The sequence below is a fragment of the Rhipicephalus sanguineus genome, chromosome 2 (genome assembly GCF_013339695.2).
Source record: "Rhipicephalus sanguineus isolate Rsan-2018 chromosome 2, BIME_Rsan_1.4, whole genome shotgun sequence".
NCBI classification, from domain to species: domain Eukaryota; kingdom Metazoa; phylum Arthropoda; class Arachnida; order Ixodida; family Ixodidae; genus Rhipicephalus; species Rhipicephalus sanguineus.
The window spans coordinates 34,360,582-34,384,222 of NC_051177.1; the positions used below are offsets into that span (position 1 = coordinate 34,360,582).

Genomic DNA, 23,641 nt, shown 5'->3' on the forward strand with positions numbered 1-23,641 from the left:
AATGTTTGTCTGTTGGTGTTCGCGCGGTGCACCAGAGTATTTTCTCTTTCCCGGTTTATATTATTATTATTATTATTATTATTATTATTATTATTATTATTATTATTATTATTATTATTATTATTATTATTATTATTATTATTATTATTGGACTAATCTGATAGAGGTCCTCAATGACGTGTGATGCTTTTGAGTTAAAAGGGCGACACACTAAATTGGGGCCACGTCGATCGATCGATCAGTCAATTTGTATTGCAGGCGTGAATTCGCCGTCGGTATGGGTGCAGAAGCACCAGCGAAAGCGTGCAGTATATAGTATAGCATCAGTATAGCCAGCCTAACGTGCTGCGTACGTATACAACCATCCTCGGTGCTCCACTGATGTTTTCGCCAGGGAATCGTATCTGTATTATTCAGCGAAGAGTTCAGGAATATACCATGTTCTAGCTATAGTCATAGAGTTCCTGTATATGGCTACCTACACCGAAGGGAGTATTTTTTCGCCATATATATCTGCACGTATAGGGCGTTCCATTAGATGTATATCCTGAATAACAGATGACGGCAATAACCAGCCGCTGAGGCTCGTATGTCTCGTATAGCATTTTTTTTTTTGTCTTTCCTCTCTTCCGAGCGCAGCCTTGATTCAGCCTTCGATCTGAAGACGCAAGCAAATCGTATCTGCGCGTATCGGGGACTGTTACGGGGTGCGCTGGAACAGCGTATGACAACGAAAGGCCTTGGGATAGAGCCACGGGATGGTATACCTTCTATGTACTATACTGGGAGGCACTTCACGTTCGACTTTGTGTGTGTTCTGCAGCCTTGAGGGAAAGGATATTGCGGGCTGCAGTGATAGAGCACGACAGGGCTCCTTTTGAAATCGGGCTCGAAATGTTGGTTCGAGTTCTCTCCGATTTCTCTCCTTCTTTTTTTTCTTCTTTTTTTATGCACCGGCCCTTGCCGTTCCAAGTAGTGCGCTACAGCCGCTTTCGTTTCTTTAAAGGAAGAAAAGAAAATTGATATGAAGGAGAGTTCGATTCCCTGTGGAACGGTGGCCGGACAATGGCTTCGGGCGGTGGTCGAGGGAATGCGGTCGGCACGCCGCTGCTCATTGCTCCCTCTGATCTGCTGCCGCTGCCAAGGTTGCGGCACAGCGTGCCTCTCTCTCTCTCTCTCTCTCTCCTGTGCGACTGTGCGTACGCCTTTCGAATGCCGAGTATGTGGCAGCGCATTCCTACTCGCGAACTAGCTGCCTGCCTCGCTTATAAGCACCTATGGTGCGAAGTTGCGGAACTTTATCGGATTTTTCGGTTTCGCTATACGCCGTCATTTAGTTTGAAGGTGTATATATTGTCAAGTGCAGAGTGTTACGTCACTACGTTGTAGCGGTGCTGCTGTCGGGAAAAAGGAAGATAGTTCTCTTAATTAGATCAGTTGCGCGTAAGCCATACTCTGCCGAACGCTAACTCATGCCTGCCAAGAACCTCAAGTCACGCCGACGTAGTGATGCTGATACCATCAATAGCTGAGTCACTGTCGAACTATCGATGGTAAAAAAGCTATCATAACGCTATCGATAGTAAATTCGATGGTACTATGGATAGTATAAAATCAACAGCGCGAACTCATTGCAGAATAATCTTGGTTCCTTGCGCGCGTGGTCCATTGTGGCTGGAGAAGCACCTATAGGCTGAAGGGCAAGAAAGCTGGCATGCTTGTGTTCTTCGCCAGAGTGTTTTGCGGACACATGATCATAAGGTCAAACTGTTCAGCTCTAGCGGAAAGGAACCAGTTATATGTGATGGAACTGCGCGGCTTCAAATTTATATTGCATTTTATGATTTCAAAATAAAAAAAATATCAAGAACTAATTTTGTTAATTGTAAGGTGTAACTGGTTGCTTTTGGATATGAATTTATTGATGGACATGTTCCGCCATTTTTACTGTCGAAGCAATTTATTTCTCTCTCGAAAAAGCTCTCGAATGAGCTTGACTATTCGCGTCCGGCGCGTAATCTTAACAGAATGATCTCAAACAATCGTCAAGCTTCTCAAACATTACGGCGCGGTCTGCGTGAAACGTTGCTAACAGTCTTTGTTAGAGAAACCCGAATACATCAAAACAAATCAATAAACACGCGTGGCAGTAATATCGCTAGTAATCTTAACGATGGTACTACCGATTACACTATCGATAGTTTGTCGATGGTAGTACGTACTATCGATAGTTTGTTTGCACTATCGATAGTTTCAAAAAAAGCTATTGATGTTATCGATAGTCAATTTACCGATAGTTCTGCGTCATTACGACAGCGTCACGAAGGTGCGCTGCGTTAAAGCAAGAAAAGCACTAAAGATATCGTTATGCATGTGACACAGACTCCCAAATCGTCCACCGCGGGGATACAATGGTTATGCGCTCTGCTGCTGACCCGAAGGTCGCGGGTTCGATCCCGGCCGCGGCGGTGGCATTTCGATGGAAGCGAAATGCTAGAGGGCCGTGTATACTTGCGATGTCACTGCACGTTAAAGAACAAGAGATGGTCGAAATTTCCGGAGCCCCTCCACTACGGTGTGCCTCATAATATGGCTCGTGTAAACCCCAGATATTATTATTATTATTATTATTATTATTATTATTATTATTATTATTATTATTATTATTATTATTATTATTATTATTATTATTATTATTATTATTATTATTATTATTATTATTATTATTATTATCGTCATTACTGACTCCGAAATGGTGCAATGCTTGTGGTGCAAGATGCATGGTGCAATGTCTTGTGCTTTCACCGCGATGTCCGCGCTAGAGTAGAGTGCACGAAGGTCACTTCGCTCGCTGCAGCGGCCGCATTTGCGAAAGGAGCGCGCTATTCAAACAGAAAGAAGTAACAAGTGCGACACTTGATAGTTCGCGTTCGTCCTGTGTGTGTTATTTTCGTGCGTCCTTTGCGCTTGAGCGACGCCCTGAAAATTTCGAGCTGCTTTCCGTTCTTCGCGTTACATTCCAATTCGTTGCTATCGCATCCATTGCTTCGCCGTTGCGGCGAAACTGTGACTGTATTTAGAGCGTTCGCGGCTTCATGCCAAACGACCCAGCCATTTTGGCAACTATCTGGGACGTTAAACCCCAGATATTATTATTATTAAATGTATTTAAAAAAATCGTGCCGATTTATTACGTTGAAAACAGTGAATTGCTAGAATATTTAGGAGAGAAAAAGTTTTTTGGTCTTGTGGGTGCCTTCCAAATTTACCAGAATGTCATCTGGGTGTTGTTTGTAAGAAAATTTATTCTGAGAGTATTGTTTCTTGTTTTAATACCAAATTTGGTTTACATATTAAGCAATGGTGTTTGTGTAAGCTGTTTAAAGCACGATAATATTAGTACAGTTTTTCTGCCTTATACGCCTCCAGGAATTTCGCCAAGGTGTTCTATGTTTGCATTTTTTCCATTGCGATATTGCGCCTTGTATGAATATACGAGTAATGAATACTTACTCTACAGAAGGTATATTTTGCGATAAAAAATATTGCGAATATCAATGAGGAAGCTGCCATGTGACCAAATGGGGAGATAGCCATCAATGGGGAACATCAAATTATTTTCTTCCTTAAAACGAAAATTGTAATGATAAAACTTACCATAAAAGAAGAACTCTTTAGTTGCTTTCGATTGAGGTATAAAGCCGATTTTTAGTTGGAGCACCACGTGGTGTAAATCGCGTCTCAATGTGGACCAAAACGACGATTTTCTGAAATTCGTGATTTTTTCACGTAATGTTTATAAACTTGAGGGGTCTGAAAATATTTTTGTCGCGAAATATACCTTCTGTAGAGTAAGTATTCATTACTCGTATATTCATACAAGGCGCAATATCGCAATGGAAAAAATGCAAACATAGAACATCTTGGCGAAATTCCTGGAGGCGTATATGGCAGAAAAACTGTACTAATATTATCGTGCTTTAAACAGCATACACAAACACCATTGCTTAATATGTAAACCAAAATTTGGTATTAGAACAAGAAACAATACTCTCAGAATAAATTTTCTTACAAACAACACCCAGATGACATTCTGGTAAATTTGGGAGGCACCCACAAGACCAAAAATTTTTTTCTCTCCTAAATATTCTAGCAATTCACTGTTTTCAACGTAATAAATCGGCACGATTTTTTTCAGTACATCTGAGATAGTTGCCAAAATGGCTGGGACGTTTGGCGTGGAATGACCCTGGTGCGTTTCTTTTTTTATTTGCGTCCAATTTCACTTGTCTTCCGATTTCGCGGTGATTGTGTTGTAATGGCTTACGTAATGACTTTCGTAACTGTACACTGTACGGACATCATACTGTCGATTTGACTAACGCCCTCTCACGTTAAGTCGAGGCCTTATAACGGAATGTTCTTGGTTTCCAGAGCAGAATTTTGCCGCCGTCATTCCTAATTCATGGTGGCCCGACCGCTCCCTCCTCGTGCACTTTCACCGATCGCGAATCGAGCGTATAAAGGTGCGGCTGCAGCACACATTGCGATATGTCCTTTAAACAGCTGTGCCAAACAGCCGGTATAACGTTGTGTGCCGACCGTCGTACAGACTCGCCAGCGTTGCAAATCTGGTTTCAGCGCCAACCAAGGTCGGCGAATGACAATAAAAAATATATATATATAAAAGCAGCGTGGGATGTTGCCTTTTGGCGGACCCGCTGCAGCTGTAAAAATCTCGTCGAGCGAGAAGCATATTGGAACGTGGCGAATGTCTCACTCGGCCGCGTCAACCTCCTAATTTCGCCGTCCGCGAGCGTGTGCATGATTACCGCGCTGCACCTCCCCCCCCTCTGCCTTGCGAGTAAAATGGTCAGCCGGTACGTACGGCTCTGGAGCAAATTGCCGGGTACGTGAACACTGCTGTGCGCGCTGCCGAGCACTCGGTGGCATTGCAAGAAAGACTCGCCGTTGTTTAGCTCTTGCTGGGCCCGCTCCGTTGGCTTCGCCCGACCCAGAGACGTTGATCAGTGCTCCGTTCCAAGCGCTGGCTCGCTTGATATAGGTCCAATATTTCAGGCCGTTTCTGTTGTGGTTTGACCTGTTAGTTCAGCGTGTCGTGCCATTGTTTGCGGTGCGATCATGTTGTGACGTGACAACAAGGTCGCTATAGGCTGCTGCACTAGCAACGTGACTCAGTGTTTTCATCTTAGAGAGATGGAATTGTGGCTGCGGCTGTCGAGCGTTCGTGCTCTCTTCGCTACAACGCTTCCCGAAGGAGGAAGACGCAGAACGTGAACACAGCTCGAAATAAATGCGTAATACAGTAGTCGTGTCGCATACATATAAGTACATTAGACGGAATCATTTCTCGTACGTAAATGCCTGTTCGAACCTACGTAGGTTGAGCATGTACATGCTCAACCTCTGACGCAACGTATTTTTAATGCAATTAGAAATACTGCAGCCGTAAGTATAAGACGTTAAGGGCCAATGAGTGTACCCCGAGAAGGGAACGTGTGTGCATATCTGCGTGGGCGTCGGCAAACTTTTAACTAGGGGGGGGGGGGGGGGGGGAGGACGGGGTGTGCACAAGTCCCCTCCCAGCCGACGCCCATGCATATCTGTGTACATACTGATAAGAGCCTAAAAATCACTTTCACAGGGGAAAAAAAACGTCTGATTCGCGGTCCCTGCGTAAGCATTTCTCATTGGACAAAAGTTAACAGAACACCCGCATTTACATTCAAGAGGAAGGTATAATGGCATAGCATCCATCTGCGCTGGACATGTACGTGGACCTGTGGACCAACTCTAAAGCTTAGACTGGAAACAAGTTCAGTAATGCCTGTCACGTCGCTCGCTCGTTTAATTAGTGTTTCTCGTGCCAGTGGCGAAATGAATGCGCGAAGGAATTGCCTCTTCCCGGAAGTTGGTTCGCGCTACACACCATCGGGTCCCCTCCCAGAAGAACGCCACTGCAGAGCCCGCTCTCGTGCGCATGTGTGCCCGCTCCCTTTGGCGCGTCAGAACCCTCCTTTCCGACAGGCATGGCGAGCGGCGTATTGAGTGGCCGCTGGGCGGAATCGCACGATTTGGGTGAGTTCGTGACTGGCGACTTGGCCCGACGTGGCCCTGCGGTCCATTTGGCGAGCGCCGTGAGCATGCAACGTGGTAGTAGCGAGCAAGCGGACCGCTGTTTCTCCTCTTTTTTTGGTCGCGTCTGCGTGTACGCAGCCACCGCATTCGCCGGTACCTTGACCCCCGCGTACTCGTGCGCGCGCGGGTCGTATAGGGAAGCCCCGCGGTTCCTTAAAACCGTGCGCCCGCCACCAGCCGATATACGCGTGTACACCTTGTGTAACGATTGCGTGCGACGTACCGGAATGTACTACAACCCGGTCTTGTCTGTTTGCTGAACGCTTTCTGTGCGGGCCATTTGTTCGTTCTTACGACCAAGACGTGGAAAACAGCCCAACGATGGATGTATAAGCGCACCTTTATGTGGCAACAATGGAAAAGTAGCCTAATCAAACATGTTGTTGGGCTTTCACTTGGTTCATACTGTGCAAAAGGCAATAACGCAACATAAGGCGAAGAACCTGTACCTGTCGTTCTTTCACCTTGCGTTGCATTATTACCTTTTGCACAAAAAAAAAAAAAAAGAAGCTGCGAAGGCAAATAAGCGCCTACATAAGTGCTCCCGAAAGGATGTTCTCGCCCATTAGTTTAAGTTCAGGAAAATAGAACTCGTGCGCGCTGCTTCGGAGAGTAAAGACGAATCGTCCTACTTAATGTTAATGGCGTTAGGGGAAAGGGCGAAACTTTTGCCACATGCACGTTAAATTTTTCGAGACAGTGAAGGCGGTGTCAAATGTTGCGCGGGAGCTTCTGCATATTTATCCTCATTACCGCAGAACCCTGTTCACGGTGCACAAATTTCAAGGCAGCCCATTCTTGTAAGTCGGCGTTCGGCCTTTTCGGCGCTACGCGGTGTGTGGTTGCGACAAGCTATTCCTGTGCTGCCACCCAACGCGTTCATTACGCCTGCGCTCGTGGTTAAGATCAGGTTGCGCTCACGCAAAGCCATTGGTGCGAAAGGCATTGAGAAAAAGATAGAATGCCTCTCTCTCTCTCGCTCCAGGCCGGGGGGGGGGGGGGGGGCAGACCCCCCCCCCCCGAAATTTTGATGACACATGGTGTTTTATCGAAAATAAATCATGAAAATAGGCGTTTTTCTCAAATAGTCAAGGATTTCAGCAAGTGCCCCCCCCCCCCCCCCCCGAAAAAAAAATTCCTGGCTACGGGCCTGTCTCGCTCATATTGTCCGTCGCTTCGTACGCACTCGCACACAGTAGAGTTCTCCTCTCTGCAGAGAGGAGAACCCTACTTCACTTCGAGGCACTCGTATTCGAATAGGGGTGACCCTGGCGTCCCTCGGTTACATTCGCGCTGCTCATCCTTTCATCAAGCACCGGGCCGCGGCGCCCCGAAGGCCGCCAGATAATCCGCTAACTCAGCGCACGTAATGCTCGGGTCGACCTACCGACCGACCGCCGCCGCCGGAAGCGTGCGGCGTCGCTCGACCGCCCCGGCATTGTTCTCGTTCGAGTAGGGGTCGGTTGGCGTCGGATAGCGCCGAATTCCATTCCTTCTTGCGATTGTGAGCATGCTTGGAAGTGCAGCAGCCATGTTGGCGGCGGCAGCGGTGGAACTCGGCTCCGCTTGAAACGTCTCGCGTGCATGGTCGTCCGGCGTGTTGACGGGCCACCTGATGAGTGTCAAGGGCGTCGTAAGGGGGTGGTGGGAAGTGCACACGAAAGAGCGTCGTCGCGTTTTGATAGCGGAAGGCGCGGGTTACGTATGGAGCGGCATGTAGCGGAGGCGCCGCCGCCGGGGCCCATCAAATCTCGTCCTGCTTCGGCAGTTAGACGAGGACACGCGTCCTGCATGTGCCTCCCGAGCGGCCCTTGTTATTTCGCGCTCTAAACGTCCCTCTCCGAGGACCCCGCTAGCAGAATGTTGGCAACTTCGTGGCGTTTTGATCGAACACCACTTGGATTCGAGTTGCTGGGAAATAAAAAAAAAAACTCTGCTTCCTGTCATTTGAACGGAAGGACTCGGGCAGCGCTTCCGAAATTGAACGAAAGTGCTCACGCTAGAGGCAAGCGCTATAGAGACGAGAACAAAAAAACAAAACAAGAACAAAGCTCCTCTCACCTTTCTGCCCTTACATGGTGCCTTGTTTTCTTTATACATACTGTTTCGTTATCGCCATGATGACATGGTGGTGGAGCATCTGGAACCTTTCTGATTCTGCTAACCATTCTTTATGTCCAAGGCTGTCATGCCTGTGTAAAAACACCAGAGAATATTGCGTTGTAATCAAGCAATTCTCAATGATTATGCATGTGCGCAGAAATTTATTACCTTTATGTGGTCTTTTCTTCTTCTTTATTTCTTTTAAGAGAATAGAATGAGTCTTCGGTCGGTACTTTGGAAGGTAAACGGTAGTATAACGCCGGACAAGAACACCTGGTGCTGCTAGCGCCTAGATATGTGAAGCACTGAACTCTTAATGCGGAATACGTGGGTCCTCCATCAGCAGTTTTCTTCTTGACTACATTTGTCTCTTTTTTTGTTGTTAATTGCGCATTTAAATGAGATATTACAAGTGATTGCTTTCTCTGGTTTCATTGTTTTGTTCGCACAATTGTAACCAGAGGCGTAGCCAGGATTTTTATTACGAGAAAGTCCACATCCCTGCCGCCGTGTGTGTACAATGGTGCAGAAAGTTCTTCGGAAACAGGGAACCGGGCCCTCTTACCCCTCGGCTACGCCAATGGTTTATGTATGTGCAGTTCAGCTTCCAGCAACCATCGTCATCTGGACCTCGCGTTGAATTGCTTCTTGCGATCTCCCCTGTAAAGTTTCCCGCGCTTTGAAACCCGTTCCATTTATCATCAGCCGGAGGCGCGGCATGTTGGTGATATCCTCTCAGACGTTGCTGTAACGAGGTCATTGTTTCTTTGTTGCTCTTATATCAAGGTGCGTCTGCCGGGAATTTGAGCTCTCGTGATGAGGCGCGTTATTTCTAAACCCGGTCAACACCTTCTTTCTATCTCTGATAGTAGTTACCGCCGCTTCCATAACAGCAACAGGCTCACCTACACTTTAGCTGAAACCATCTATTTAGCGCGACAGTAAAAGAAAAAAAAAATAAAGCAAGGCCTCCAAAATCGCGTGTTTGCATCCATTAGGTTCGTGTCGTCGTACCCCTCCTCCCTTTTCTTTCCTCCTCGGCGGCTGAAACCATTTTTTCCTTGTTTTTGTTCTGGAGGCCGGCCTCTGCTGCTCCGTCCACTGTCGAAACGACGCCGATTAAAGGGCAGCCCGCGCCGTGACAATGGCCTAATTGTACCCGAGAAGAGAGGTTTTACGGGTGCGCGTATGGCGTTAATTAAACCTGTTGTCTGCGCTGAACGCGGCTTTAAAGACGGGGGGGGGGGGGGGGGGATGGAGAAAGAAAGTGCACAAATTTGCAGCGTGATCCCGACGGGCGTACACGCACACTTTTTGTAATTTTGCGCGGGATGACACTTCTAGTTGCACGGATGACGAGCAACGGCGGTGACGTTTGACGAGCGTATATAGGAATTCTTGGCGCGTTTTGCGCGTGCCTCTTCTCTAGGTCTGCCGTTATCGCGGCCGTTGTGTACGTAGTACGTGCGGCCGTGTCTGTTTTCCTCTTTTTATTTCCTTTTGTTGGCATTGGAATCTCGAGTGAGTAGCCCTCTGCGCCCTTTCCGCCCGTTTTTTTTTTTTTTTTTTTTTCTGTTTCGACCTGTTGCTGTTGTCGCGCTGAGGCTGAGCCCTGTTGCGTGCTCACTTAGTGAGGTTTATCTCCTAAGAGCTGCGTACCATGCGACCGGTGTTGCTTAATTTTTCTTCTTTTCTGTTTGCTCGTTTCAGAGTGCCTGTCTTCCGTCGTTGGTGTGCCATGCGCTAAGGATCCACATGGCAGCCTGTCTTCAACGGCTATCCTGTGTAAGTACTTCTCCCTCTGTTCTGTTAGTACACCAGAGTTTTTGTCGTGAGTAGTCGCATCTCCACGAAATCTCTTCAGCTCTTTACGTTGCAACGTCAGGCTCTGCAACTGCAGGTCGATCAGTTAACGGCTCCGAAATTGAACTTGAGGTCTGTAGCTACGTCGATTAGTAAACTTGAACTTTAATTGCGAGGGATCCACAGCATTTCTCGAACATTTAAGCGTCATGTAACCCGGCGGGTGTGTCCCGACTTCTCCCGAAACCTTTCTGTTTGTGGTCCCGTATTCGTCTTCTTGAGAGGGCATGCATTCCTGGTGTTACTGGAATCTAACGGATATGTTCTTTTTGCCGATGTTTGTTCACCTGGCTGCTAAGCGTCGGTTTTTTGCCAACCTGTGCAAGTCGGGATTAATTTCACGAAACAAAATGGCCACGAATGTGTTTCGTGCAGTGAAGGATTTTCGGCTGTCGCAGGTCATACGCGAACGTTAAGTCAGCGGGAGTATTCAGTATAACTTACATACACTAGTCGCTTTTCGTCGGCTCTTCGCGTAGCCTCGACATTGCTTGCTGCTGCCTCAATACAAACACATACACGTACGAAGTGCTGCTTTGCGCGTCTGAAGGCTGAAGGCTCGCGGGAACAGCTGAGGCTGACGGTGCGTGCATTGTGTTCAGCACCTTTCGCGCCTGTCTCCCCATCATCGTCGCGACTGCTCCTGTGCGGGCGCGATCACAACAACGCTGTGATTGTTGTTCGCTGGTGTGCATAATAAGCAAAGCGGACCGCCCGCTGTGTGTGTCACCCTTCTTTTGGCTTTTTCGTCGCTGAGGGCATAAAGGAAAATGGGTGGAGGACGCTCAAGCTGTGAGCTAGGGGTTGCTGGTGGGAGGTGACGATGATGGTCCCTGTCGCTGCTTTTTTCGCTTACCTAAAGACGCAGTCTTGATCGACTCTCGCACGGCACCTGACTGCGGCGCACGACACTACTGGAGAGCATAATGCCTACCTGCCAACTCCCCCCCGCCCCCCCCACCCACACACACACTTAACTACACCCCCCTCACATCCTAGTGGGATCACCACCTCCTTTGGCGGATGAGCCGTCGCGCCGATACTGCTTTCACGAGCGCGCGGTAAAGCAAAGTCAGCGACAAGCGACGCCTGCTGCAGTAGTGAGACGCGCCTGCCGATGGCGTGATGAGAAGCGCGGCCAGCGCCCTAAGTTGCGCCAGCCTACTGGCACATGGCTTCACTCCTCCGCCACCGCTCGCGTGCACTCAAGACCTAGCGCCTCCCCCCTTTCCATGCCCCCCTTTTCCGCCCTCTGTCGCCTTCCTTCGCGTGTCCGCAGCTGTCGAGGATGGATGGTCTGGTGCTCGATTCGAGAGCACCGTCGTGGCGTAGGCCACATTTTGGTCTTTTTCCTCTCATCCTCAGAAGCGTTGTCGGTACTGGTGTATTTGTTGTTGCTTTTGCTGCTGCGGTTGTTGTCGTGGCTTCCCTTGTCGGGCCTGAAGGAAAGCAGAATAGTGAAATGACGGTGCAAGCGAAGTACGCTAATGTTGACAGAGTCGCTGTTTGTACATAACTGTAGTTTTCGGATCCTACATTATCCTCCCTGCTTTCCTCTCCTTTCCCCCCTCTTTCCATTGCACACCCGTACCTCCTTACACGCAGTGTGAACCGAGGCAGTTACAGTGCAGCCAGCGCAGATTTCCCTCCTTCCTTTCCCTTTAATAGTTTGACAGCTTCCTTATCGCTAGTTGAATGCATGGAGTTTTCAGTATCTCTATTCGTCTTACGAAAGTTCAGACATTCACCTTGGCTCTTTTTCTATTCATGAAATGAAATGCTAAAGTGTGATCTTGCAGTCAGAATCATTAAAAAAAAAGTTTAAAATGCAGATGACATTTTTACCCACATTTACCCTAGAAAGGCTTTTTGGTCTGTGTGGTAACATTCACGTCAGCATTCACAGTAGCTTTTCTTTCCTTTTTATTTCAGTCACTGATTCACTTGATGTGAGCCTACAAGAGAATGCTATGTCTCATTGCACAGGCCATCTTGTTTCTTTGTAATCGGGGGATCTGTGCCACTGGTCACTAGGATATCCGCCTTCTTTCTGTAGCGATCAAATAAACAAAAAATATAGGTCTAGCCTTCCGATAAGCTATTGTGGGCTTTATCTGGAGAATTCTTGGCGTTTGCTCTTTGTCTGATAAGGAACCTGCGAGGTAAGGCATCACAGGACGGGGTGTCGCTCTTTGGAGTGGCCTGCATAGGCTCTTGGTGGTTAGTAGGGGCGGCCGGTGTTGACCATATTGTGTGAGTCTTGTTCGTTTGCCCTTCTTGTGCTGTGGAGATGGGAGGTTCCCCTTAGTACTGTATGTCTTCGTTTTACTGCTGTTGATGTCCCAGTAGCCAGTTACTCATGCCGCAGTCTGTTTTTAGTAGTGTTGATAATAGTGCACCTTTGCTTAGCATCGCTATACGTTTACTTTATCTGCATTTTCAGTCATATGCTTTTCTTCTTGGTAGCAGGTAAACTGAAAACTGTTTCAGCATATACAAGGTACTAATCTATTGAGCTGGATTGTAATCACTTCCATTGTCATTTATAATGTGTACATCTCCAAGCGCTGGCAGTTTCATGTACAGTAACACCACTGCGCTTTGTGAAGGAAATTGTATGCCTTAGCTCACATTATGGCCACTTAACAGATGAACAGCTACTATGCCGAAATACATGCTTTTGCTTTCTTACATAGTAAAAATACGTAGGTGTTATTTATTGTCACTTCCAGTGCTCTGCAATTTTTGAAACCCTTGTATTTGCGATGTATTATAAGGACATGAAGTTCTTAAAAGCTCTTGGTACAAAGTATGTCTTGCACAGTTGACAGTAGCTGAAAACAAAGCTGATGCAATGCCGTTAATTTTTCCCATGTAATGTATTTTTATGATTCATTACCAGCATTATCTGAACTTTTAAGTGTAGCTTGAAGTTATAAAAATTTTATGTCTGAATACAGATGTAGTTTCCTTTAGGTGTTCTGAGTGTGTGATGTGCTGATGGAAAAAAAATTAGCCTTTGCTTTACGAGGAAAATAGGGGCAAGCGAAGCTTGGCATCTGTGTGCGTGACATACTACTCTCCTTTCTTTCTTTCTGTCGCATTGCACAATGCTCCCTCCTAACTGTTTCCTTCCTGCATGCCAGGAATTGGACAGTCGTCCAAATGCTTAGCGGCGCAACACTTCAGTTGCTACAGGCAACGGCCATGCGTTCATATCCAGGCAACAGTGAAATGTGGCAACGTGAATGACAAGTCACCTTGATAAAAGATGAGATTGCCGTATCAGAAATGGCCTATTGCCAACAAGCCCACGATCTAGAGAGCATCGATTATTGAAAAAGTCGCAGTTTAGCTGCAACGGTGAAGCAATGAATGCAATAGCAGCAAATCGGAATGTAACACGAAGAACGGAAAGCAGCTCGAAATTGCCAGCGCGTCGCTCGAGCCCAAAGGACGCACAAAAAGAACGCACACAGGACGAGCGCGAACTATCATGCGTCACAGCTCAATACTTGAAGCGCACTGCTGAAACATTAAGCAAGACGCACGAAACGAACGAACAGGTACACACAGGACGAGCGCGAACTAAACGTTGCAGTTGTTATTTATTTCTGTTTGAACAGCGCGCTCCTTTCGCAAACGCAGCCGCTGCAGCGAGCGAAGTGACCTTCGTACGCTCTGTCACTTCAGCGCGGACATCGCGGGTAAAGCACAAGATATACAACCTCCCGCTCCACCCCGCCGCCCGACCCCTTCTTTCCTTGAGATAAGTGCACGAAGGCGACCACGCCCTGTAGGGCAAAGAGCCTCGGCGTTCGCAGGAGTGGGGCGACGACCTTTAAAGCGTGCCCAGCGTGCACATCGCGCCATCTTGCTGGTGAATAAGAAAGCACGCTAAAGTAAATGGTGTGTATAAATAGCTCGCCGTTAGCACGCTGAAAGATGCTACTCTCCGTGGCTTAGCCGTCTAACGCCGCGCGTTTCAGAGCAGGAGGTTGGCCGTTCGATTCCGCGCGTCGGAAAGTATTTCTGAATTATTTTTCTTTGTGGCTTCTATACATATATATACACATATACATATATGGTGCATGACGACGGCGACGACAAAAATCAGCCAAGACTGTCCATACAATTGCTATCGCAATAAAACGCGCATACAAATACGCATGTGACCGGTGCACCTTCAAGGGCCTTATTTGTGTACAACCGCATTTCTTTACGCTCGCGGACGCAAGGTTTTCTTGCGGTCACACCTACAACGCCAATTTGTGAGGCATAATAGCTTCGCCTAATAATGAGACTTGTGGTTCTCACTTTACAGAGCTGACTTTTTACTGAGGGACTGACAAAGCAGATGTTGCAAGTGTTTCTACTGGGCCATTGTCGAGAACTCTAAGAACTGGTGAGAAAATATTTACTGTTCTGTCACTGTGAAGACAACTCTTATATATTGACCATTTTTGCATAGGCGTGCGCAGGGTTCCCCTTCAGAGGGGTCGAAGGTTCGTCGCAGCGCCCCCCTCCCAATTATGCCAATGTGTGGCGCAGACATTGCCCCCCCTCCCCCTTGAGTCTCAGCAGCCCCCCTCCCTATTATGTCAATGTGTAGGGCTGACTTTGCGCCCCCCCTCTTAGGTGAATAGGGGGTGTGGCTGCCCCCCCCCCCCCTGTGCACACGCCTATGCATTTGTGTACACAGAAAACTGGTGTGCAGATCACTTGATAGATCAAAAAAGGAACTCTGAACTGCTTTTCTGCACTGTGTCTTTCTGTTCTACGCTGCTATGTTATGCACAGCTATTTACAATAGGGAAGCTAGGAGGCATTCACGTCAAGCTACTAAAGCTTATTTTCCAGGAGCTTTACAAGCTACTAGACCTAACAGCTTTTACTGAGTGTATCCTTTCCTTTGTATAAAACAAATAGAAATTAGTAATTGTGTACTGAACATTTTCCTAAATACATATTATGGTACATTCGACTGGGCGCTGCCACGCTCTGACTCTGATTGCTGCGACACCTGAGAAGCTCGAGATCGGAAACGGAGAAAGCTCGTCCGAGCCGAACGTACAGCGTCTCGCTGGAGCAACCATAAACCGAAAGCGGAAGTACGTAATTCAAGACGTAAAAACCTTGCGAAACTGCTAACGTACTGATAATTAGAAAAAACAAAGTATTGTACTTTTGTTTTCTTTTTTTGTAGTTTATTTTGTGGTATTTATTTCATTTCATTGCTTACCTCCTTCTCGGTATATGTCCGGACTGCGCTTCCAACATAATTAATGACTTTAGGTATCCTTTTCGGGGGGCCGAACAGTTCATCAAACTTGTCTTTGCAAACGCTACGGATGTCATCGGAGCTGCTGCTGCTGCTACCGTCGTCTTTGGCTTCCATGACAGAAAGCAGCGCCGATGGCATGGCTAAAGCCTTCGCGTACCGTTTCTTCGGCATGCTTTGTGTAGCGTGCGTCCTTGAGGTTGCGAAGCAGCGTACTGCAGAACATGACCGGCGCTCGCACAGAACTTCTGCTACAAACGCCGCAGCGGATGACGCACTGACGGAAATCGTCAAGCTCACGTAACTGGAGCTGTGCCAGATCTCGATCGCGCTCCAACTTCAAAATGAGAGCGCCTCAGAGCGCTCTGAGATGGAGCGTGGTGCTCTGAAAGAACCAGGCGAACGTATTCAGAGCGCTCGATTTTGACCAGCCAAACGTGACGCGCATCGCAAGAGCGCTCTGGAGTGATCGAAAACGACCAGTCGAATGTAATATTAGTGTCACAATCAAGAATTGGTTTGGGTACTGCTCTATCCTTCAGTGACAATAGGGTAAAAAAAAAGGAATCGCCTTTTTCTTTTTGTGGAGTTTGCTGACCTAAAGATGTAACAGTACGAGCAGGTTTTCTTGTGAAGGTCCATCACCATGCATTGTCGTTTTAGAGGGACACTGAAGAGAAAAATTATTTTTGTCGTATTGGTAAATTACTTTTTCACAATACCGGAATTGCCACATTTGTCACAAGAAGATTCTTGGTAAGCGAGAAAGCATGCAAAAAGAAAATGTGGGGGGGTGACGCCAACCTTGAAATTCCCGCAGCAATCACTGTGACGTCATATATTTTGATGGCGTGTACTAGAGCCTACCTAGTTCCTAATCGGTAAAAATGAAGTGCGTTGTCTTCTGAGGGGTCAGACACTTTACACAACAGAGTTTCAGGAAATGTCATTGACCCATTGTCGTCAAAATGCTGAAAATACACTTTGAAATCCATAACGTAACGCGCAGAGATTTTGGCACGAAATTCAAAAATAAAACCTTGACCTTGATTTTCTCCTGTAATAATAAACCTATCATAATGAAATTAACGTCATTAGAGTTTTCAGAGTAAAATTTGTCAATCTAAAGAGATTCATTGTTTCACTTTAGTTCCCTTTAATATGTGCGCATCCAGGGGTCGGTGGCCAGCATGTCTCAGCACAGTGACGAGGCGCTGCTGGTGGCTGGCAGCGACAGCTTCTGGGAGCCCGGCAACTACAAGCGAACCAGCAAGCGCACAGAGGATGGCCACCGGCTCTGCAGCGAGCTGATACAGCTGGTGCAGGAGCGCTCGGAGGTGGAAAAGGCGTATGCCAAGGGCCTCAGGGCCTGGTCGCGCAAGTGGGCTGAGCAGATCGACAAGGGCCCCGAGTACGGCACCACCGAGGCCGCCTGGAAAGGCGCATTGCAGGAGGCCGACCGGACCTCCGAAATGCATCTGCGCGTGCGCGACAAGCTGCTCAATGAAGTGGTTCCACAGGTGTGACACCTTTTTTCAGATTCAGGATGGCATAGCTATACCTGCCGTGGTGGTCTACCAGTTGTTATAGTTACAAATCAGTTCTGCGGTGTTGGTCCTGTGTTCGATCGCCGGACCAGGACAAATTTTTTGGCAACTAAGAAGCTTTGTTTCTGAGAAATCCTTGTCTTCATGCTACAAACTGGTGGTTGGCAATTTCTCATTCTTAGTGGTTATGGTTCTTGACTGCTGACCCGAAGGTTGCGGGATTGAATCCCAGCCGCGACTGCCGCATTTTTTATGAAGGCAAAATGCTAGAGATCCGTGTGTTTAGATTTAGGCACGCGTTCAAGAACCCCGGGTGGTCAAAATTTCTGGAGCCTTCCATTATGCCATCTCTCATAATCGTATTGTGGTTTTAGGACGTAAAACCCCAATAATTATTATTGTTATTATTGAAGGCAACACATATTTCTGTTGCTTCAGAAACTGTACCACTGCAAGCTTGCTGCGGATAAGACATTGACACCTAGCAGCCAGTGGCGTAGCCAGAAATTTTTTGGGGGGGAGGGGGTTCAACCATACTTTATGTACATTCGTGCGTGCATTTGTATGTGTGCATGTATATATACGCAAGCAAAATTGAAAATTTTCGGGAGGGGGGGGTGGTTTGTACCCCCCTTGGCTATGCCCCTGCTGGCAGCTATGAAGGTAGGGAAACATAACTTATAAGGTAATGGATTACAAAAATTGGTCTTCAGATGCCACACCTGGCACACTTGACATTCTCATGATGTCTGAAACTACACGACAGCCAGCTCTTAACTTGCAGTAGCTAGTGCAGATAACTGGCTTTTCGTCTCTCCCTATCTCGTTGCTTTTTTCGTTGCTTGTATGTGCTATTTTGCGCATTAATTACCCTCTCTTTCTATAGCGTTAACATTCCCGACAGCTTTGGTTAAAACATTTGCTGAAATCGCAGCAGCAGTTGTGCATTTAGGTCAGACATCCAAACTTCAAGGTAATGCAGAACGTGTTCAAAATACAATGATTATCAGAACAGCGTTGTGGAAACACATGCTGCTTTCTAGCAGCATTAGTTGCTTATACAGCAGTTTTAGTTGGGCAGCTGTGGTGTGTGTGTGTGTGTGTGTGTGTGTGTGTGTGTGTGTGTGTGTGTGTGTGTGTGTGTGTGTGTGTGTGTGTGTGTGTGTGTGTGTGTGTGTGTGTGTGTGTGTGTGTGTGTGTGTGTGAGTGAGAGTGAGTGACCGGCACTCCATTTCTACACTTGGTAATAATCTCTTGTCTCATTTCCAAATTCTTTTGCATGAAAGAGCTGGTGATTTGTTGCTTTTGATCACCATAACATTAGCGCAGCACTCTTGGACGAAAATAGCGCTGTTGTTTCTCGCAGATAAAAACTTGGCAGAAGGAGAATTATCACCGGTCCATGATGCAACTGCGGGAACGGCGAGAGCTGGACGAGGCATTCAAAAAGGCCCAAAAGCCCTGGGCGAAGTTGCTCGATCGGGTGAACAAGGCGCGCAGTGACTACCACACAGCCTGCAAAGCCGAGCGCTCGGCCACCAACCAGGAGCGGAACGCTGGCGCGGACAGCTCGCTGTCGCCTGACCAGGTGAAGAGATCCCCTGATCCAGTAGGTGGACACCGGTCTCGTGCTGGTACTGCTAAGAAAACAGTGGAAATACCAAATACTGTCTCCTAAATGGAACTACAGTTGAACCCTCTTATCAGGGACACTGATGTAACAGTTGAGTATGAGAGACACCAGTGTGCCTACACAGGAATAGGGGTTGATCAGAGGATGAGAACATAGTACCGTGCTTGTAAGAGACACCTCATATAACAGACAAGAACAGCTCCCTGCGATGTGTGTTTATGAAGGTGTTCAACTGTAATTTGAAGAGCTCTTTTTAACTATTAGCTTAGAGAGTAATATGCAATAAGTTTCTTGACTATATGGCCTTAATACTTTTTAGTCTGCTATTCGCTAAGCGAGAGACTTAAAAGAAGTTATTCAGTGCTGTTGTTTACGATGGATATACCTTTCTGTGTGACAATACTCCATTTATTGTGTACCTCATCTGGAACTGCTGACATAGCTTAATTTGTGATTGGAACCTGTCATATCCTGAAACTTGGTAAGTTAAATCTATGGCCCTCTAAGAGGACAATGTACTATGTACTTCATTTTTACTTATTGAAAACTATATGTAGGACCTCATAGATGCAGTCAGTCTGTGACATCACGACATTTGGTGTGGGAATTTTTTTAATGCGCTTTCTTGTTTACCAAGCGTCCTCTCGCAGCAAGTGTGGGGATTTTGGAATTGTGAAAGAGTAATTTACTAATATGAGAAAAATTGTTTCTCTTTAGTGTCCCTTTAACAAAGTGTTGTCATCGAATTACAACTTGTGGTATGGACGTCTAAATAGTATGCATGTCAGTAAAGCCAACACGCACAGACATGCCGTGCTTTCGCATTCAGTGCAAATTAAGGAGACTTGGGTGATTACTTAGCCACTGTGCCAATCCGCACTGCAGGTGAAGAAGCTTCAGGATCGTGTAGCCAAGTGTAAAGAGGAGGTGCAGCGGACGCGGGAGCGCTATGAAGCCGCCCTGCAAGAGATCAACGACTACAATGCCAAATACATGGAGGACATGACTGTGGTGTTCGATAAGTGCCAGGAGTTTGAGCAGCGACGCCTGAAGTTCTTCAAGGACATGCTGTTTTCCATTCACGGCTGCCTCAACATCTCCACAGACCCAGAGTGAGTTTTCTGCCATCTCACCATCATACTTTGCGAAGCTGCAGTGCTAACTAACCCATTGGAGCTGTTTCTTTCACCATTCATAATGCATAAAAATGTGTGAGTGCTTGTTTGTGCAAGCAGCACACAGCTGGGCAACCACTAGAGGCTGATTTTAGTTTCACCTCTTAAAAAACATTACGAACGAGTTCCTACTTAGTCTTGTTTGAAGTTACACTTCAGCCTCTAAACCATGTATTGAGGTATCTTGGATTGTATAGGTTTGTGTTGTGTGTGTGAAAAGCAAATTTTTGTTGGTGCATATAAAATTGTGCTTGAAAAATGAGGCACTTGTACTGCCTGTAAACCAAGTGGCATGTATAATAAGTGGCAATGCAGGATACAGGGGCGTAGCCAAGGGGGGGTTGGGGGGGTTCAACCCCCCCCCCCCCCCCCCCCCCGAAATTTTTCAGTTTTGCTTGGGTATATATACACGCACACATGCAAACGCACGCACGAACATACATAAAGTATGGTTGAACCCCCCCGAAAAAAATTTCTGGCTACGCCCCTGGCAGGATACGTAGAGGGCATAAAACTGCATGAGATGCCACTGAATTTTCCGTGCCTACAGTTATTCTTGGCTACATTAAATTGTCCTTTTTAAAATAATCTTGTTAAAGATTGAAAGACACATACAGATGCTGTGCACATGACATGGGGGTTATTCTTTGAATGAATGGTGTATGGTGGAAAAGGCTGGAGTCAGATTTCGGTGTCTAACGCTTAACCCCTTTATAAGATATGCACACCTGGGTGTAGTTCTTGTCCCTTATATGAGGGGTCATTTATAAGCAGGGTACCACGTTCTCATTTTCTGTCCAACCCTTGTTTTGATGTAGGCACACTGGTCTCTTATACCCAGTTGTCTGTCATATCCGGTTCTCTTATAAAGGTGTTCAACTCTATAAATTCTGAAAGCTGTCGCTTGTGGCTGAATGAGTACAGCAGACTCGTTAAACGAAACCTGAAGGGACCAGGAAAATGTGTTCCATTTAACAGGAGCCCCTTTTACTGAGAGATGAACAGGAGTGCAGAATTCAAGTATGAAACCAACCATATCATAGGCGGTTGTTCTATTTAAGCAGCAGTTCCATTTAAGAGATTCCTGTTTACTGAGAGTCTTTTATAGTTTACAATAAGGACATTTTTCACTGATCATTCTCAGTCACATTTAGTTTTATTGCTGGAAGCTGATGTTGTGCAGTTAGCCGTATTGCTGCTTGTATATATGTATATTGTTCTTTTGTGTCTCCAGGCTTCCCCAGATTTACGAAGAATACCGGCATACAATACATAATGCCGATGCATCAAAGGATCTCAAGTGGTGGTCCAACAACCATGGTATTGGCATGGCAATGAACTGGCCACAGTTTGAAGTAAGCCTTCCATGTTTTCACAACTATAATGTGCTGCTGTAGAAAAGCTTTTCTTTTTCAGCCAGCATGTTGGCATAGAACAATGCTTTCTGTATGCTTGTTTACTGCCCTCTCTTGCTCGTTACAGTGCTGACTTGAGGAATGTTTTCCCTTGCTCTTCGGGTTGTAGGTGTTGGTGACGCTGCATTTAGGTGATGCTAAGCTACGAACTATAAGCAGTTCTGTTATCCCTTACCACTGGCAAGCAGCATAAAATTCAGTTTGGGCAGACTATATGCTTCTATTTTCCGTGATGCAAGTGGCATGAGTACCAGCTACTAGGTAATAGTGCTAATGTTTCAGTGCGTCCTAGTATTGTTGTATCAGTTTCAGGAAGGCAGTAGTGAAATTAAGACTTATCGTTAGCTCTCATATTCTGCTTACTGTGCTTTAAATCTTTTTCTCCTGGTAATCTGTCACGTGCCCTATTTTTAACCCCAAGCTTAACTTCTCTGCTTCGCTTCTATGCTTAGTTAATATATTCTTGAATGGTAATATTAGAAAAACCTTATGGTAATCAGCCATCACATACTAAGCTGTGGCTTGTCTAGTGTCATTTTGGCCATTGTACCTCAGCTGGTACGTGTTTGACTTCACAGGACTTGCATTATGCATACAGTAAAACCCCGCTGTTACATTCCTCACTGTTGCGTTTTCCCGGCTGTTACGTCGTTTTCGGCCGGTCCCGGCATAGCTCCCATAGGATACAATGTATTGGGAACCCCGCTGTTACGTCGTAACTGTCGGACCGTTCCCGTATGATACGTCGCGAAGTGCGCTCGGAGCCGACCGAGTGACTACCAAAGAGAGCGGCCATGGTGCATTTTCACGCAGCTTGGCCTGGTTTGACCGTAATATTAGCCGCATGAGAGGCGCAAGCAACAGAATCTTTCAATTGATGCAAACAAAAGCATGGCCTTCGAGATTCAAACTGCAAAGATGGCGTCCATGACGTAACTGCTCGCGAAAGCAAGGCCTTCGAGATTGGCATTTACTATTGACAAAAGCATAGCCTTTGAGATTTGTATTGCACAAACATGGCGTGTATGACGTAATTGCTTGCGAAAGCAAGGCCTACGAGATTGGCATTCACTTCTGGCATCGCGTTGGCGTAGACTCATCATCATCGTTATTTGTCGGAGAACGGGAGGAGTTCGAGCTGGCTGGAGCTCGCATGGTCGTGCGTGCGGTTCGCGGTCGGACTCGCCGCGCCGGTCGTGATTGCGTGTGCTTAGTTCACATACGTTGATTACATTTCTGTGGATGAGGCCGTCCTAAGCTCCGCGTTTCTATCCATCGAGCTAGATCGCGGCTGAGTGCGCCAATTTTCGTGCTGCTCGTAAGAATTGAAATAAAATTCTGTACCACTAAATATTTTGCCGTTTTTCCTGTTTTTCGGCTCTTACGTTTCCCGTCTCTTACGTTTATTTCCTACGGTCCCTTCAAAAACGTATCAGCGGGGTTCTACTGTATTGGTTGGCATTGTGCTGCATCACAATTTTCACCATAGTTTTTTTTAAATTAAGATTTTGAAGAAAATATGGTGAAAAGCAAATTGTATTTGTACTTGAACAGATAATTTGTAATAAGCACACATCGTGACATGCTGTATAACGTTTGCATTTCACCTTGTGCTGATGTCCCACAGAACAATGACACTGTACAAAATGTGCACTGGGCAATTAGGTTACGGTGTCCACACTTTTTATGCACCACTTACCCCACCTCTAAGGAGGTAAACCAGTAATTCCTATGTTGTGCTTTATTGCTAGCAACAATGCTCACCAAAAGCTCGCCTACCGCATACTTTTGAATCTGTGCGAAAAACAACTGGAACACCCTAGTAGAAGGGACACAGGACATGCGCTGTCTAACATCTGAAATTTATTAAAGAATTCGAAAAACAAAACTCCAATTGTGTACACAGGCCTCTAGGTCACACAAAGAAAATCGGACATTTGTGATGCAATCGTCACGCAGCTCTTTTGTGCGGAATGCTCTGGCAAGTTTGTCTTAATTTTGGTTGTTCGACAGCGGCGCTCGTCCGGTGTCCTTTTCACTTGAATGTTTTTATCGTTTCCCACACTGGTTCAAAAGTACACATTAGTTCTAACACGCGCAGCTTTCTTCCTTATTGCACTTTGTAAGTGCCAAATGGTGCCAATGCGTACATCTTGCCCATTCACCCCTGCATCTTTGTGTTTGTGTGCATAGAGCTTTTTTGCGTCTGGTCGAAGGTAGCGAGAGAACGTTTGATGCGCTTTTTGTTGCCCGTCATGCACTCTTTGGCTGTCTGCTTCTCTGGCTCGTGCCCCACCCACACCCCTTGCGTAGGAGTACTCCGAGGAATTCCGGGACATCGTAGGCAAGAGCAGCAAGAAGGCAGCGATACCCGAGAGCGGCATCACCCTCGTCAACCAGCACAAGATCGGCGAGGAGCTACCTGTAAAGGAAAACAAAATGCCTCTCTCGCAGCGCCTCGCTTC

At 46.6% G+C, this 23,641-nt stretch overlaps 1 protein-coding gene across 8 annotated transcripts in view; it reads left to right on the plus strand.

Annotated features, from left to right (window-relative positions):
• LOC119382696 (protein kinase C and casein kinase substrate in neurons protein 1) overlaps window positions 1-23,641 on the plus strand; it is a 147,260-nt gene that overhangs the window by 112,070 nt on the left and 11,549 nt on the right. For 4 of the 8 annotated variants that reach the window (XM_037650508.2, XM_037650517.2, XM_037650514.2 and 1 more), the window contains 7 exons: window positions 9,973-10,047; window positions 14,450-14,530; window positions 16,582-16,926; window positions 18,320-18,562; window positions 19,472-19,698; window positions 20,996-21,116; window positions 23,490-23,600. In XM_037650508.2, the coding sequence (XP_037506436.1) occupies window positions 16,597-16,926; window positions 18,320-18,562; window positions 19,472-19,698; window positions 20,996-21,116; window positions 23,490-23,600 (1,032 nt within the window). In that variant the 5' untranslated portion in view covers window positions 9,973-10,047; window positions 14,450-14,530; window positions 16,582-16,596. The remainder of the gene's footprint in view (window positions 1-9,972; window positions 10,048-14,449; window positions 14,531-16,581; window positions 16,927-18,319; window positions 18,563-19,471; window positions 19,699-20,995; window positions 21,117-23,489; window positions 23,601-23,641) is intronic. The other 4 variants (XM_037650516.2, XM_037650518.2, XM_037650519.2 and 1 more) reach the window with 2 other exon arrangements.